This window comes from Eurosta solidaginis, chromosome 1 (genome assembly GCF_040869045.1).
Source record: "Eurosta solidaginis isolate ZX-2024a chromosome 1, ASM4086904v1, whole genome shotgun sequence".
Taxonomy (NCBI): Eukaryota; Metazoa; Arthropoda; class Insecta; order Diptera; family Tephritidae; genus Eurosta; species Eurosta solidaginis.
This window is the reverse complement of record NC_090319.1, coordinates 278311-296656: the sequence shown is the minus strand read 5'-3', so window position 1 is coordinate 296656 and position 18346 is coordinate 278311. Positions and strand designations below refer to the sequence as shown.

Genomic DNA, 18346 nt, shown 5'->3' with positions numbered 1-18346 from the left:
ATATGAACTTTTCAAGTTTAATAAATGTAATAATTAGTTTCTTACAAAACATGTTTTTCTTAAATAGTCCATACATATATTGTAGCAGTGCCACACACAAAGATGACCACACATATCTTTAGTGTAAGTGGTATCACCGACATACGTGCTCACTGTGAATTTCTGCGTATGTATGTATGAATTTACGTATGTATATTCGCGAACGAGATGAGAGAAAGAATAACATTGGATAAAACGAACTAAAAGAACAAATGAACTAAAAGAACAAATGAGCTAAAAGAACAAATAGAACCGAAATCGAAGATCTAGTTCACTTGTTCAGTTGAGAGACCCGGTCATTTGAACAAGTTCAGAACGAAACGACCCAACTCTAGGCCCTTTATTTTAGCTGAAAACTGTGTTTAATATGTCTGTGACAAACCAAAATTTTAAATCCCATTTTTTATTTAGGCAAGATTTTAACTAAAGAGTATTTTAGTCAGCGACTATGGTTACGGGCCAATATGTTTAAATGAACTAAACAACTACAGTTTTCGCTAAAGGGAATTGAATTATTCACCGTTTTCCTTATTTAGTAAAAGCAACCCGTCTACATTTTTAAATTTGAGAGTGTCAAAGCTTTAGTAATTGAATTATGACGTTTGCATACATGTTTAAATTGTCGCATTCTTATTTCGTTTATAGGAAAAAAGTTATTTCACTGCATAAGGATGTACCGAACTTGGTAATATTCGCCATAGCATCAATCGAAATTCTTCAGTGCCTATACTCGATAGCATTCGCTCCCGTGCCATTCAATCAATACGTTTTGTTTGGTTGCTCATATTTAGATATCAAGTACAAACATATATCTCTTAAGTAAAAATGGATTCCCCGACGTTCAAAATTGGTCGAGACCGAACTAGTGGTGATGGCATGGAAGAAGAAAAAACTTATTGGAAAATTGAACAAGAAGAATCAACTGAACAGGATGCATATCGTTCCATTACACGGCGTGTAGTTAGTGCTGATATACCAGAAAATGTGCATAGAAAAGCCTCTACCAGCAGTACTATAAACACAATTAATTTGCTACCACTACCCGGATTGCCTTCACTCTATCGAAAGCCTGACGGTAATTCACGTAGTTTAGCACCCACCATACCTAAGGGTGAACTTGTTCAATTATCACCACGTTTAATAAAAAACACTTTATCTCTGCGAAAGCAAAATAATAGCAGACTACCTAAATTTATACCATACGAACCGTATCCAGGTGCTACCAATCAGATTGTAACAACGTTAAACCTACAAAGCAAAACACCAAAAAAACTTAAAACAAACAAGAATAATTTGGATATTGGTATACTAGTTGAACAAATGTCAACAATGCGTACAGATGAGATGGGTAATAAAAATTGCGAACTGAAAGATGATATTGATGACATGAAGTTGGACAAGTTGAAGGATGAGCTGCGTACAATTACAAAGGAGCGTGATTACTATCAAGGACAATTCAGATTTCAAACCCAAGTCAACTCAGAATTAAAAAACCTATTGGTGGCATCTGTAGGTGAAGACTTGCAAACTCATGTTAATGTCCTGACGGAAGATAAACTTCAGTTGGCTCGAGCATTACTAGATACAGCTAATAATTTAACAACTCACTCGGTAAATATAAATGTTACTCTAATTTTATGTACATACTTTAAAAAGTATTGACGGCTGAATTGTGAAACGGTGTGGCACACCTTAGTCAAATATGAACATATGAGCAGAATTGTAACGTGCGATCATGGATCGACACGATATGAAATATAATTACGTTATTTATTTATTTATTATTATTAGTCTACAAATTGCCCGATTAGACTAAATATAGTACGGATTACAGATAAATTACAGAAGCATACAACTTGAACCAAATTATATTAAAAAATATGTATATACATTATTAAATCATTTGTCGCGATGGACTGTTGTGCCGAGCAACGGGAATTGATTATTAGTGCTGTCGGAATGGACGTGATTTCGAGCTGCTGATGTATATTTGATACATAACAAGTAGGGCTGCGATGTGTGGGAAGTTGGAAAGGACGTGATTCCAAGCCACCCGCCCAAAGTTACTGGAGCTGGTGATAAAACGAGATTTCGAGCAGCTGATATATATTTGACACACAACAAGTAGGGCTGCAATGTGTGGGAGGTTGGAAAGGACGTGATTCCAAGCCATCCGCCCAAAGTTACTGGAGCACAAATAACACGCCTACCGTAACGTAAAGTAGGGAGCTGAATAAATTTTAAACGGTTGGAGTAGTTGTACGTATGTTGTTAGAAAAACAAACGGATCTAATTGCATGATCAGTGGCCCAACTACCGGCTCCATGTTCCTAACCTAAATACTTCGTAACGGAATTATTGGTAGCAAATTAGCTTGTAATCGGGTGTACAATCACTATGTCTTACCTTGGTAAGATACGGAGTCTATCAAAGCTTCTTACCGGTTGCAAGGCAAATCCATCTTGAGTTTCATTACCATTATATTCAAAGCATAAATAATTCGCTGCAACAGTTCTGTGGGTGAGATGGTCATATTAATCGTTTCCGATATGGTCGGGCTAGTACCTTCATAGTGCTTCGTTACCGGATCAGTATCCATCAACATCAATAACACTCCCCGAAACCTTCGGGGAGAGTCTTTGTCGTTAATACAACAACAATAGGGTATGTTGCATCACAATTAAGGGATGTGAGTATAACCTTTCCGTCACATCGAATTGAAAATGTTCATTTCCTGTAGCATCTACTACTACTACAGTTTCTAATCTCATTTACGCTAGATCCCATCCACGGTTCAGCATAGCCTAACTTAGTTTCAAAATATTTCAAAAAAAAGAGTGAGCACAAACCCACTCTTACAATTATCAACTGTTATCCGCAAACGATAGCCATGCCTTATCACCATTGACATTCAGGATAAACCGAACAATTAAGGGATGTTTTCGACCCTTTCTTTGACTCCGGAGAAGAATCTTTGAAATATTTATGCCTAGGTTGCAATAAGTAAAGAGGCAGTTTCACTCTTGTGGGCGGACTAAAAGAAAAATTTATTGCCAACTTTCCAACGAAGAAGACCGCATTACTCAGAAGAGAATGCTTTGTCGTGTACTTCGAAAGGTGAAGTGAACGCTTAGCTTCATTAAGCATACGTTATTGTCAACTTCCACCACAAAAAGCCAACATGCGAAATGAAACCACAGCCCCCGCGAATCTCTCACTAGGGGCCCGATCCCATAGATAGGAGGTGAGACCTGTATACATGCATCAAGCGATACATTATATATAGGTCACACCTGGCTGCTCCCCGCAGCTTTATTGACCTTGATAGGGTGACTCAAGCGGTTTGCGTGCCCGCATTGCTCCCTTTCAAGTTATCATCCCTCAGGATTGGATAGCCTTTTTGGTCATTTGTTCACCTTTTATGGACGGTATACCTACCTACCTATTATGGCGGCCGCCGTGGTGTGATGGTAGCGTGCCCCGCCTACCATATCGAAGATCCTGGGCTCACGCCCAGGCAAAGCAACACCAAAATTTTATATACAAGGTTTTTAAGTTAAAAAGAAAATTTTTCTGAGCGGGGTTACCCCTCTGCAGTGTTTGGCAAGCACTCCGAGTGTATTTCTGCCATGAAAAGTGAAAACTCATCTGCCTTGCAGAAGCCGTTCCGAATCGGCATAAAACAAGTAGGACCCCAACCGCCAATTTGTGGGAAAATTAAAAGAAGCACGACGCAAATTGGAAGAGAAGCTCGGCCTAAAATCTCTTCGGAGGTTATCGCACTTTACATTACACCTACCGCGGGCATGTTCCAACAACTTACACGCAGGAGGGACACGTTGAAAGGAGTTTTTCAGCATTTCGTGCGTTTCTTTTTTTGGAAAATCTATTTCGTTTATTGATGGAGCACACTTACATTTCTTACTGCTGTTGTAGCAACAAAGGCACTCCCCATAGGTTTTGGGGAGTGTTATCGATGTTGATGGTCCTTTGCCGGATATAGAACCGGTACGTTCCCATAACAGGTTCCATAACGGTAAAAGCCCGACCATATCGGGAACGATTTAATATAACCACAATGAACTTATATGCAATCCCGCCCCACCACCTAGTTCCATGCCGAACTTGGGTCCTTTCATGAGGAGCTTGGGTTAGCCATGGCCCCGTCTGCTAAAGAAACATGATTCGCCAAGGGTAGGTGAGGAGAAGCTATGTATTGCCTTTTGAATCATTTGGGTATTTTAGTCGCCTTAGACAGGCATACTTGCCTACTCACTTCAACTCTCCTCTTTCATTGAATATTCACCACAGAATATTCCTGCCGGTGCAGCATGTTAAGTGTGTCCTCCGCCTTCCCCACGGTGGGGATCTGTGCTCTATCCAACACCTTCAGCCTTGTGCCTTCTTGTTTTTGGAGGTTTGGAACAACTCTTTGCAGCCATTCTAAAGTCTCGTTATTGGTGCAGACCATCAGTTTAACCCCATTGTGCCATCCAGCTGTTTCGAAGGCTGGTGGCGGTATGTTTCGGTCAGCATCCATCATTTTGATCATGATACTAATCAGTTATACTTCTACGGATCTCCACCTTTCGGATGACATCTGCCCATTGAGGATGCTGTAGTAGTGCCACAGTCAGGGACGAGGCGGGCTCAGCGGTCTAATGTTAAAAATGGGGTTGTGAACCGTCCGCTACAACAGCGCCCCTTGCTGTGGTAAGGCCGTCATTACTTCCCGAGGTGGGCCGGAATCGGGAAGGCTCCGTTCAAATACAGCCGAAAATTTTGGGAATACTTGGGAGAGCGATTGACCTATTTGAAAAAAATTTTAATTAAGGTTAAGGACGGAGACTAGTAGAGGAAATGGTAAATGGAGAAGAAGATGTGAAAAGAAAAAGATATTGAAAGCGACGGGAAACGGACAGAAGAGTGGTAGAACTAGATGGATGGGAGAAGAAATAATTGAGATGTTGGAAAGAGGGAGGAGGCGAGAGAGAATAAAATAGAAAGTTAAAGGAGAAAAGAGAAGTATAAGCTTAGATGAGGAGAGGGCAAGAGGAGAGTGGGAATGAGAAATGTACTCACCACGAGTGCATACTAAACAAAATATCTTTTCTGAAAATGGTTTTCTGCGGCAGCAACGCGAGGGGTTATAGATATTGTTGTTGTTGTTGTTGTTGTAGCGATAAGGTTGCTCCCCGAAGGCTTGGGGAGTGTTATTGATGTGATGGTCCTTCGCCGGATACAAATCCGGCAAGCTCCGGTACCATAGCACCATTAAGGTGCTAGCCCGACCATCTCGGGAACGATTTATGTGGCCACATTAAACCTTCAGGCCATTCCCTCCCTCCCTAACCCCAAGTTCCATGAGGAGCTTGGGGTCGCCAGAGCCTCGTCTGTTAGTGAAACAGGATTCGCCGCGGATAGGTGAAGTTGACAATTGGGTTTGGAGAAGCTATATATTGCGCTGGCAACCTGAAAGGTTGCGCTACACAGCCCCTTGAATCTGTTATTTTAGTCGCCTCTTACGACAGGCATACCTACCGCGGGTATATTCTGATCCCCTAACCCGCTGGGGGCGGGGTTATAGATAAAATATATGTGTATATTTAGGATTTAACATACAATTTGGTAATACCAATTTTAAACAGAGCTTAATGAGATAATTAGTCTGGTTTTCTACATTAAAGCCCTTATTGAACTCAATCTTAAGGGGTGTAGACATTGTTCCATTTTAAGTAACGGACAGAAGAGTGGTAGAACTAGATGGATGAGAGAAGAAATAATTGAGATGTTGGAAAAAGGGAGGAGGCGAGGGAGAATAAAATAGAAAGTTAAAGGGGAAAAGAGAAGTATAAGCTTCGATGAGGAGAGGGCAAGAGGAGGGTGGGAATGAGAAATGTACTCACCACGAGTGCATACTAAACAAAATATCTTTTCTGAAAATGGTTTTCTACGGCAGCAACGCGCGGTGTTATAGATAAAATATATATGTATATTTAGGATTTAACATACAATTTGGTAATACCAATTTCAAACAGAGCTTAATGAAATAATTAGTCTGGTTTTCTACATTAAAGCCCTTATTGAACTCAATCTTAAGGGGTGTAGACATTGTTCCATTTTAAGTAAATTTTAGTTGCATGACAAAAATTTACCAAAAAGTTCAGGCACCCGTTTACATTGATCGATGTTTGTGAAAGTTATTTGGAAGAATGAAATGCCACTAAAGAGGAAGGATAAAAAGCACTTTCCAATCAATATATGAAGAAAATGTTTATTAAAGATTCCGTTATCGTCACACCAGCGTAAAATGCTTTAAAGGGCGCCAGGGCTAGGCCTGTAGTCATTGAAAAGCTTTGCAGTGCTCCATAGGTAGAACTTAAGAAAAATCAGTCTTTGGTTACACATGTGGTCTACGGAATCAGTATGAAAAGACCGTTATATGGAAAATTAAAGGTGCGCGGCGCAAAGAACACGGTTCATATTAAGAAACGTTCCAATGCCAGAAGCCTGCTCCATTTACACAGCAATACCAAATATGTGTGGGAACGTTCCATCGGAGATTTTTTTTTTTCAAACAACGGGCCACCACATGAATACTACTCTGATTTAAAGAAATAAATAGAAGTTTATGTTCAAATGTTGAAGTTTAAAAATAGTTTTTGAACTTAATTTTGTAAATAAAATTGTGTTAACGAATGTCCAAATGTAAAAAATGCAGGGTTGCGTTAAATAAAAATTGAATAAATTAATAAGTTCGCTGCCTACCAACTCTGTTGCATGCAATTATCGCACGCCCGTTACATTTTTCAATTTTCACGGCTTTTTACATACAATATTCAAATTCTTAATTATCCCATTATTGCTTTATTTAATGCCTAATGGAGTGAAATATCGAGTCGTTTTTGCTTGTGGTTTCGGATTCTATTGTCAATGTAACAAATTACAATCAAAAATAAACTATTTTCAATAATTTACGATAAATAGAAAATTATCAGAAAAATGCAAATTTTTATTTTTGCAGCATTTGCAGCAAAAAATAAGGTCAAAGTCAAGAACGGGGGTCGACTGGTAATACACATCCAAAAATTTGATCTCTGCACGGAGATATGTACATACATATTTGTAGTTGAAGTTGGCAATTTTCATTTTCGTTGTTGTAATGTTGTTGTTCACTGAAAAAGAGCAGAACAAGTTACAATTTGTATTTTCCGCCTTCAGATTATTACTACTGATGTCAAGACGCTTCGTCTGACACCCCTCCCGATAATTTTAGACGCGTATTAGCAGTCGACCCCTGTTCAAGACTTTTACCAAAGATAATATGACTTTTTTAAAAATAGGCACATATCTTCGTTAAAGAAGCAAAAGGCCCTGTGTGAAAAGGAAAAATGAATTATTTCACTAAACGAAATTGGGATTAAAAATAGGCACATATGTTCGTTAAAGAAGCAAAAGGCCCTGTGTGAAAAGGAAAAATTAATTATTTCACCAAACGAAATTGTGATTCACTAAGTTTCTGTGTAAAATCGGTATAACATTGTTTTCGAACCGGCAGCAAAGATATTGTTAGGCATCACTCAGCCGTCAATATGTAACAAGGTGTAAAAAATACTTCCATTCACGAAACAGTTTGTAAACCATTATGCTATTCTAAATAAATAGGAGCAAATCGAGTTTCTTGCCGGTCAGTGTGAGGTATGGCGTTCAAAATTTCTCGCTAGTAGCGTGATGGTGGAGGAGTTGGCTTGGTCGCCAAGCCTGAAAATTACCCACTGGAAGAAGCTACAGGCCTGCCAAAATACTGCTCTCAGAATTGCCACGGGCTGTCTTCTTATGTCCCCAGAACACCATCTACATAATGAGGCGAGAATACAACCCATCAGGGAAAGAAACGAGATGCTGACCAAACAGTTCCTGTTGAATACCCAGAAACCTGGGCATCCCAACAGACATCTGATTGACGAGCCAGCACCGCCTAGGGGCTTAAGGAGTCATCTCCGTAAGCATTTTGAGGAAATACGGCATCTGAGAACACAGCCGTATGAAGCGAAAAAACACAAGCAGGTCCTTGTTGAACTCCACAAACAGGCGTCGGACCTTTATGCCGGGAATTGCCCGGTGAACCCAGTACTCAAAGTAAAGTATCCAAAACATGCGGAAGAGGAACGCATACTCCCCAGGGAAACGCGTGTCACTCTGGCTCAACTTCGTTCTGGATACTGTAACAGGTTAAACTCTTACCTATCCAGAATCAACCCCGACATACAAAATGTATGCCCCGCTTGCAATGTGTCCCCACATGACACCAACCATCTCTTTAATTGTAATGTGGAACCAACGCCTCTAACACCCCTTTCCCTATGGTCCACCCCTGTTGAAACAGCAAGTTTCCTTGGACTCCCGTTAGAGGATATTGATGACAGTTTGTGATCGGTCGCGTCTGTTAGGTGGGGCGAAGCACTGCTACAACAACAACAACAGGAGTTGGCTCGTTGGAAAGCTGATTTGACTGAAAAAAACCAAATGCTTAACGAGTCTACTCAAAGTTTATTACATACAACTCATCAGGTACGTGATATGCGTTGGATATACTACGCAATATAAAATTTATGGCGAAGATACGTTACTTAAATGTTCCAGCAACAGACGTTGTTAGCTTGAGTGCAGAAAATTTAAATATTATTCAGGAGATGGTACTATATTCAGGCGTCGGTATACCAGAAGCTAACCTTGATGTACTAAGTTCCAGTACAAATACATTATGTGAAGCGGAAAAGTGTGCAATACGAGCATTGCAGTTCGTTAGCCAGCCTCTAATGGCTACTGATGATGCCATAAAAGCTTTGTTCGGGCACGTTAAGCGGCCCTATGGACCATCAACTTGAAATCCAGCACGAAAATGCGATTGTGGTTGACTAAACTGCTGCATATATTCGATACAGTTTTTCACATTTTATTGCTTAATAAGAAACAAAATCGACTGCTGAATTTAATATCAGCCTATCTCGACTGCCGTTTCTAAAACTCCCTACCTAAAAATTCGGTTGAAAAACGGAATATCTGAGTACGAATTCAATACATTCTGACACTAAATGGGGCGTAAATGAAAAAAACGTCATATAGCACCTGCTTCAACCAAATCCTCAGTCAGGCCGTTTTTGAAAAATATTCTGAAAAAGGTAGCCGAGATAGGGATATTCCACTCAGCAGTCGATATAGAATACACCAGAGCTGTGCAGTAATGAATAAACTTGTTGGCAACAGGGCTGCATGTAAGCGTAAATTTTATAAATGAACGAAACAAATTTTGTTTCGTTCTCGAAATTCTAATATTGTATAAAATGGGTAGAGAGAAAAACAATGAATTTGTATGGTCATTTTTTCAGAGTGAAGGCGGCCAATTTATGTGACTCCGTAATTAGTAGCTTGCCCCTGAGTCATCGAGCTCTAGATCACGATCAAATTTCATAGGAACAATCCGGCTTAGTACTATGAAAGTTGGCAGCACTCAACTAATGTGTACACAAATTAGGGAGCCTGTTATTTTCAACCTTTTCTTCCCAATTGCTCCATAAAATTTTACTTAGAAATTTAAAACGAATTATTAAACTAAGAACTAGTATTAATAGTTCTTTAAACCATGTCATAGATGCGATATATTTTCCATATAAAATTGTATGGGATTTTGCACTTAAAAAAAGCTAGGGTGCTTATGCTTAACAAAAGCGTCGGCAGTTAAAACACGTCTAAAAATGTAGACCCCTGTTCTGACTTTTTTTTTAAATAGGCACATATGTTCGTTAAGGAAGCAAAAGGCCCTGTGTGAAAAGGAAAATTAATTATTTCATTAAACGAAATTGTGATTCCATTAAGTTTCTGTGTGAAATCGGTATAAGATTGTTTCCGAACCGGCAGCAAATATATTGTTAGCCATCACTCAGCCGTCAATATGTAACAAGGTGTAAAAAATACTTCCCTCCACGAGACAGTTTGTAAACCCTTATGCTATTCTAACTAAATAGGAACAAATCGAATTTCTTGCCGGTCAGTGTGAGGTATGGCGTTCAAAATTTCTCGCTAGTAGCGTGATGGTGGAGGAGTTGGCTCGTTGGAAAGCTGATCTGACTCAAAAAAACCAAATGCTGAACGAGTCTACTCAAAGTTTATTACATACAACCCATGAGGTACGTGATATGCAGTTGGAGATACTACGCAATCTAAAATTTATGGCGAAGATACGTTACTTAAATATTCCAGCAAGAGACATTGTTAGTTTGAGTGCAGAAAATTTAAATATTATTCAGCAGATGGTACTACATTCAGGCGTCGGTATACCAGAAGCTAACCGTGATATACTAAGTTCCAGTGCAAATACATTATGTGAAGCGGAAAAGTGTGCAATACGAGCATTGCAGTTCGTTAGCCAACCTTTAATGGCTACTGATGATGCCATAAAAGCTTTGTTCGGGCACGTCAAGCGGACCTATGGACCATCAACTTGAAATCCAGCACGAAAATGCGATTGCGGTTGACTAAACTGCTGCATATATTCGATACAGTTTTTCACATTTTATTGCTTAATAAGAAATAAAATCGACTGCTGAATTTAATATCAGCCTATCTCGACTGCCGTTTCTCAAACACCTACCTAAAAATTCGGTTGAAAAACGGCCTATCTGAGCACGGATTCAATACATTGTGACACTAAATGGGGCGTAAATGAAAAAAAAAAAACGTCATATAGCACCTGCTTCAACCAAATTCTGAGTCAGGCCGTTTTTGAAACAAATTCTGAAACAGATTTTTTCTTTAATATTTTCTCAGATAAAGCATTTTTGAAAAGGTAGCCGAGATAGGGATATTCCACTCAGCAGTCGATATGGAATATACCAGAGCTGTGCAGTAATGAATAAATTTGTTGGCAACAGGGCAGGGCTGCATGTAAGCGTAAATTTTATAAATGAATGAAAATGGTAAAATTGTTCCGCTTTTCAATAAATTGAACGCTAACTGGTGTACGAAAAAAAATACGTTAAATTTATTGAAAAGCAAAATTATCAAAATAAATTTTGTTTCGTTCTCGAAATTCTAATATTGTATAAAATGGGTAGAGAGAAAAACAATGAATTTGTATGGTAATTTTTCAGAGTGAAGGTGGCCAATTTATGTGACTCCGTCATTAGTAGCTTGCCCCTGAGTCATCGAGCTCTGGATCACGATCAAATTTCATAGGAACAATCCGGATCAGTACTATGAAAATTGGCAGCACTCAACTAACTAAACTAAGAGCTTAAAGTAAGCGGTGAAAATGCAAAAATCAAAATGAAATACAAAAACAAATCTACATGGCACACAAATCAATATAGAGATAAATGTCTCAATTTTGTTGTTAGTGTAGAAATGAGAAAAACTGAGTTAAGCATGAAAACAAATACCAGCAGAATGGCCTAGTGGTTAAAGGCTACTGCAGTTTCACCATGTGATTCACGGTTCGAATCCCGGTAAACCTTTGATAACATTACAAAATTGGCTGATGACGATTACGTTGGCGGTTTTCGAAATGGGTCCATCGCAATATGCCAGTAAATATTTCTTTCTTTTCAGTTTCTCTTAGAAAACATAATAATTGAAATTCAATTATTATAAGCCGGTGTTAAGCTCATGAATTCTTAAATATAAGTATAAACTGAACACACCATTAAACAAACATACATAAATATGTACAACTGAGCCCGAGTTTACAAAGCTTCTCATTCGCAACGAAGAAGAACTTTACAAAAACAAATCTACATGGCACACAAATCAATATAGAGACAAAATGTCTCAATTGTGTTGTTAGTGTAGAAATAAGAAAAACTGAATTAAGCATGAAAACAAATACCAGCAGGATGGCCTAGTGGGTAAAGGCTACTGCAGTTTCACCATGTGATTCACGGTTCGAATCCCGGTGAAACTTTTGATAACATTACAAAATTGCCTGATGATGATTACGTTGGCGGTTTTCGAAATGGGTCCATCGCAATATGCCAGTAAATGTTTCTTTCTTTTCAGTTTCTCTTAGAAAACATAATAATTGAAATTCAATTATTATAAGCCGGTGTTAAGCTCATGAGTTCTTAAATATAAGTATAAACTGAACACACCATTAAACAAACATACATAAGTATGTACAACTGAGCCCGAGTTTACAAAGCTTCTCATTCGCAACGAAGAAGAACTTTACAAAAACAAATCTACATGGCACACAAATCAATATAGAGACAAAATGTCTCAATTGTGTTGTTAGTGTAGAAATGAGAAAAACTGAATTAAGCATGAAAACAAATACCAGCAGGATGGCCTAGTGGTTAAAGGCTACTGCAGTTTCACCATGTGATTCACGGTTCGAATCCCGGTGAAACCTTTGATAACATTACAAAATTGCCTGATGATGATTACGTTGGCGGTTTTCGAAATGGGTCCATCGCAATATGCCAGTAAATGTTTCTTTCTTTTCAGTTTCTCTTAGAAAACATAATAATTGAAATTCAATTATTATAAGCCGGTGTTAAGCTCATGAATTCTTAAATACAAAATGAAAACATTAGAGAGAAGTGTGATAGAAATAAAGCAAGAAAGAAATAAAAACAACCTAATAATAACAAATCTACCTCAAATAAAAGACATCGACTTAAAAACTGTTGTTTTAAAAATTGCTGCTATGTTAATGCAAAAATTCACGATGATAACATCCTAGATGTTTATCAAAGTTAAAACAAGAAATTTAAAACATACCCTTTGATAGTGAAAATGAGTAGTAGCGAGTTTAAAATGAAATGCTTCGAGTATAGAAAAAAAGGTGGGCATATAGACGTAAGCAAATAAAATATCTAAATATACAGAGTATTAGAAATAAATTACATGACCTTGATATGCTCATTCATCAACACGCAATCGAGGGCAAAACTATTAGTGTAATTGCTGGGAGTAAATTTGGATATACGAAAACGAAAATAAGTATTTCAATTTAAAAGATTATAATGCTTATTTTGCAAATCGTATATCAAATAGAACAGGTGGATGCGCGATTTTTGTACATAGAACGGTTCCATCTTCTCTAGTATCTGAATTAGAATATGAAGGAAGTAGCCTTTTGACCATAAAGTTAATTAAAGCAAATATGCACATCTCGTGTGTCTATAGATTCTGCACGTGCGATATTGGTTCTTTCGTGGAAAAATTCGAAAACGATATTTTGAGATGCAAGAGATCTATCGTAGTTGGAGATTTTAATATGAATTTATTAGCGTCAAATAGAGAATTGAGTAACTATGTAAGTGCGGTATTAAATAAAGGGTTTCTCTTTTTAAATAGTCTGAATAAAGAGATGTATACAAGAAAAGGCAATGGCTCTAAAACCATCATTGATCATGCTCTAACTGATTTAATTGATTACAGATATACTTTATCGTTAGATGATAATGTGATATCTGCTCATAGACTCTTAGCTTTGACTATAAATAACAATATAAAAAACATTGAAAATCAGGAAACCGAAATAAAAGTTTTTGATTACTACCTCTTTGAACAAAATAAACATATAAATAAAATAATAACCCAACCTACCTTTTCGGGATTTCATAAACAACTACATATGTAGTAGTATTGAAAAATGCACAAAAAATATTAAAAAAACAAAGTTGTTAAGAAGCTGTGGATGAATAACGAAATATTATCTCTAATCAAAGAAACAAATTTTACAAATTAAAGAGGAAATACATCAATAACTTGTATTTCGAAAACCAATTTAGGATTTTCAAGACCCAAGCGCGCAACAAAATGAACAATGCACGAAAAGAGTTCCATGGAAGGCAGATAGAAGAAAATATTGTATCTAGCACGAAAACGTGGAAGATCTTAAATCAGCTTGTTTATGGACAAAATAATACCTCGTCCTCAGATATCACGCAGATAGAATATAATGAAACCAATATTACAGACCCTTCAGAGATAGCTGATGCTTTTAATAATTACTTTCTAAACATTATAAATACGCCAGACAGCTTTGAGTACTCTCCTGAACCGGCAAATGGAATAATACACCCTTTTATTTTATCTCAGTGTCATACGGAAGAAGTACGTTTAGCAATTGGTAGTCTTAACCCAAAGTCGGCCAACGGACCTGACGGAATCTCTGCGCGACTGGTACAGAAATATAAAGACGAACTGTCTGGTCCATTAGCAAAATTTATTAATGAATGTTTTATAAGTGGTCAGTATCCAGAGGAGTTAAAAATTGGATCAGTAGTTCCAATTCAAAAAAGTGGAAGCAAGGAAGTCTGTTCAAATTATAGACCTATAACGAAGTTAAGTACAATTGACAAAGTATTTTATTAAACAGATTGAAAGAGAGAATCAAAGAGAGAAACAAATTTTACAAATTGAAGAGGAAATATATCAATAACTTGTATTTCGAAAACCAATTTAGGATTTTCAAGACCCAAGCGCGCAACAAAATGAACAATGCACGAAAAGAGTTCCATGGAAGGCAGATAGAAGAAAATATTGTATCTAGCACTAAAACGTGGAAGATCTTAAATCAGCTTGTTTATGGACAAAATAATACCTCGTCCTCAGATATCACGCAGATAGAATATAATGAAACCAATATTACAGACCCTTCAGAGATAGCTGATGCTTTTAATAATTACTTTCTAAATATTATAAATACGCCAGACAGCTTTGAGTACTCTCCTGAACCGGCAAATGGAATAATACACCCTTTTATATTATCTCAGTGTCATACGGAAGAAGTATGTTTAGCAATTGGTAGTCTTAACCCAAAGTCGGCCAACGGACCTGACGGAATCTCTGCGCGACTGGTACAGAAATATAAAGACGAACTGTCTGGTCCACTAGCAAAATTTATTAATGAATGTTTTATAAGTGGTCAGTATCCAGAGGAGTTAAAAATTGGACCAGTAGTTCCAATTCACAAAAGTGGAAGCAAGGAAGTCTGTTCAAATTATAGACCTATAACGAAACCAGTACAATTGACAAAGTATTTGAAAGTATTTTATTAAACAGATTGAAAGAATTCATTAAAATTAATGACATAATTAGCGATAAACAATTTGGATTTACAGAAAACTCAAGTACTTTGTCCGCATGCATCACTTGTACAGATTTTATAGATTATATATTGTATAGAATTTATATGAAAATTTAGATAGAAAAAAATACGTTGCTATGCTGGATTGATCTTAGCAAAGCGTTTGACTCAGTAAATCTTTACATCATGATACAAAAGCTTAGAGAGTTGGAAGTTAATGGCACTGTTATTAAACTCTTCGAAAGTTTTTTAATTGATATAAAGCAATTTGTCCAAATAAAAGATACAAAAAGTCTAACTAAAACTATTAAAACTGGTGTTCCACCCGGATCAAAATTAGCTGCAACTCTTTTTGTAATATACATCAACAATATATTTAAACTCGAGTTAAATGGAAAACCGCAATTTTATGCCGATGACGGGACATTCTTGTATGCTACTGATACTCTAGACGAACTATTAGTCAATATCCAAACGGATATAAAGAAACTTTCGAAATGGTTTGAACGTATTTGCTGAAAATGAATATCTCGAAAACAAATTTTATAATATTTAACAACTATAAAAATATTCCCGGTATGAACGATCTGAATGGAATTTATCTAGATGGTAGTTTTATTACGAGGATCGAGAGTCTAAAATACCTTGGCATTTGGTTTGATGCAAATCTAAATTGGAGAGAACACATAAACAAGCTGAAAATGAAATTAATACCACTGAATTTCTCGATATATAGAAATCGGAAATTAATTCCAAAAAGACAACTATGGCTTCTATACAACTCTTTGTTCATGTCTATATTAACTATTTGAATCCAATATGGAATGTTTGCTCAGAGCAACTTATAAACGAATTACAAAGAACACAAAATAAAGTAATTAAAAACATTTTAAATTTACCGCGGAGAACATCAAGTGAGCTGTTATATTGTAATAGGCTAGATATTCGCAAATATTGCATCTCTAAGACGCTAATAGCGTTCTACAAAATAAAAAATAATTTAATTAAACATAATTTGAACATACCAGAAGAACAAACCCCAGAACTCGAACAAATATCAAACCACGTCTTTTTCGAACAGAAAGATGTGCAAAATCAATAAAACACTATGGTGTAAAATTATTCAACAAACTTCCAGATGAAGTTAAAAATGCAAGAAATCTGCAAAGCTTTAAAACTGAAGTCAAACGCCTACTTCTTGCAAACTATAATTTTAATATTCAGCTGTAAAATGTAATTGTTAATTTTCCTCTTACTTTTACTGATATACGGAAATGGTATTTAAATCATACATTACTAGTAATAAGTTATTTATTTATTTAAATCGTACAAATTTAAATCAAACATTACTTATAATATGTTATTTCACAGCCAAACTAATTTCTTTTCTTTTAATTTATTTTATTTTGCTTACTGCTGCACTCTCTATGTATCCTCATTAATATTGATGGCAAATAGTTTTACATAAGAGATAAGCTATCTTCTCGCACAAAAACCTTGTTTTTTTTTTAGAAAATTGTTGTAAAGCAAATCAAATTCTGTTGTCAATAAAGCAAAAAAAAAAAAAATGTGTACACAAATTAGGGAGCCTGTTATTTTCAACCTTTTCTTCCCAATTGCTCCATAAGACTTTACTTGAAAAATTTAAAACGAATTATTAAACTAATAACTAGTATTAATAGTTATTTAAACCATGTCATAGATGCGATATATTTTCCATATAAAATTGTATGGGATTTTGCACTTAAAAAAAGCTAGGGTGCTTATGCTTAATAAAATGGTCGGCAGTTAAAACACGTCTAAAAATGTAGACCCCTGTTCTAAACTTTTACCAAATATGACTTTTTTTTTAAATAGGCACATATGCTCGTTACAGAAGCAAAAGGCCCTGTGTGAAAAGGAAAATGAATTATTTCATTAAACGAAATTGTGATTCCATTAAGTTTCTGTGTGAAATCGGTATAAGTTTGTTTTCGAACCGGCAGCAAATATATTGTGAGCCATCACTCAGCCGTCAATATGTAACAAGGTGTAAAAAATACTTCCCTCCACGAGACAGTTTGTAAACCCTTATGCTATTCTAACTAAATAGGAACAAATCGAGTTTCTTGCCGGTCAGTGTGAGGTATGGCGTTCAAAATGTCTCGCTAGTAGCGAGATGGTGGAGGAGTTGGCTCGTTAGAAAGCTGATCTGACTCAAAAAACCAAATGCTTAACGAGTCTACTCAAAGTTTATTACATACAACTCATGAGGTACGTGATATGCAGTTGGAGATACTACGCAATCTAAAATTTATGGCGAAGATACGTTACTTAAATGTTCCAGCAACCGACATTGTTAGTTTGAGTGCAGAAAATTTAAATATTATTCAGCAGATGGTACTACATTCAGGCGTCGGTATACCAGAAGCTAACCTTGATATACTAAGTTTCAGTACAAATACATTATGTGAAGCGGAAAAGTGTGCAATACGAGCATCACAGTTCATTAGCCAGCCTTTAATGGCTACTGATGATGCCATAAAAGCTTTGTTCGGGCACGTCAAGCGGCCATATGGACCATCAACTTGAAATCCAGCACGAAAATAGTCCTTTGCCGGATATAGATCCGGTACGCTACGGTACCACAGCACCATTAAGGTGCTAGTCCGACCATCTCGGCAACGACTTATGTGGCCACATTAAACCTTCAGGCCATCCCCTCCCTCCCCACCTCCAAGTTCCATGAGGAGAAACAAGGAAGAGAAACAATATAATAAGAGATTGACTTTAGAAGTACTTCATATTTTAAACACACCGACTAACATACGAATGAATTACAAAACGGACATTGATAACTGCGCGAGCTACTACAAACACTTGATAAACAATATGCGGACAGTGACTAGCTCCACGTTAAACAGCGAAGACGTGTAAAATAATGTATGTAGAGAAATGTTCATGTTTGATTAATTTTTTATGTCAATTGTATTTTTATTTTATGTTTCTGTAATTTGTTTATAGTTCAAAGCCCTGAAGACGGTTACTGTGTGTAACCGAAATATATTGGTAAACTAAAGAAAAAACAATTTTTGGTGTTTTAATACTAAAAATTTGACCTAAAGCCAGTTAAACAAATACCTTGTTAACAGAAAAAGGTCACCAAAGGATTTCATTACAAAGACGGAAGGCACGCCGTAAGCATAAAACAACAACGAAATGGGATATGCAGAA

The 18346-nt window shown here is 36.7% G+C and overlaps 1 protein-coding gene across 3 annotated transcripts; it reads left to right on the top strand.

The window, feature by feature from the left end:
* The first annotated feature begins 721 nt into the window (after positions 1 to 721).
* LOC137246019 (golgin-45) lies at positions 722 to 16691 on the top strand. Of its 3 annotated transcripts, XM_067777149.1 has the most exons (4): positions 722 to 1650; positions 7705 to 7788; positions 8533 to 8610; positions 14143 to 16691. In XM_067777149.1, exons 1-4 carry the CDS (start codon positions 865 to 867, stop codon positions 14416 to 14418), a joined length of 1224 nt encoding a protein of 407 aa, XP_067633250.1. In that variant the 5' UTR covers positions 722 to 864; the 3' UTR covers positions 14419 to 16691. The 3 variants fall into 3 exon arrangements, with proteins under 3 accessions (XP_067633250.1, XP_067633252.1, XP_067633247.1); XM_067777151.1 differs by lacking the exons at positions 7705 to 7788; positions 8533 to 8610; positions 14143 to 16691 and adding an exon at positions 10065 to 11502 and having other exon boundaries at positions 746 to 1114; positions 1256 to 1650; XM_067777146.1 differs by lacking the exons at positions 7705 to 7788; positions 8533 to 8610; positions 14143 to 16691 and adding an exon at positions 10065 to 11491 and having other exon boundaries at positions 756 to 1650.
* Positions 16692 to 18346: the final 1655 nt, after the last annotated feature.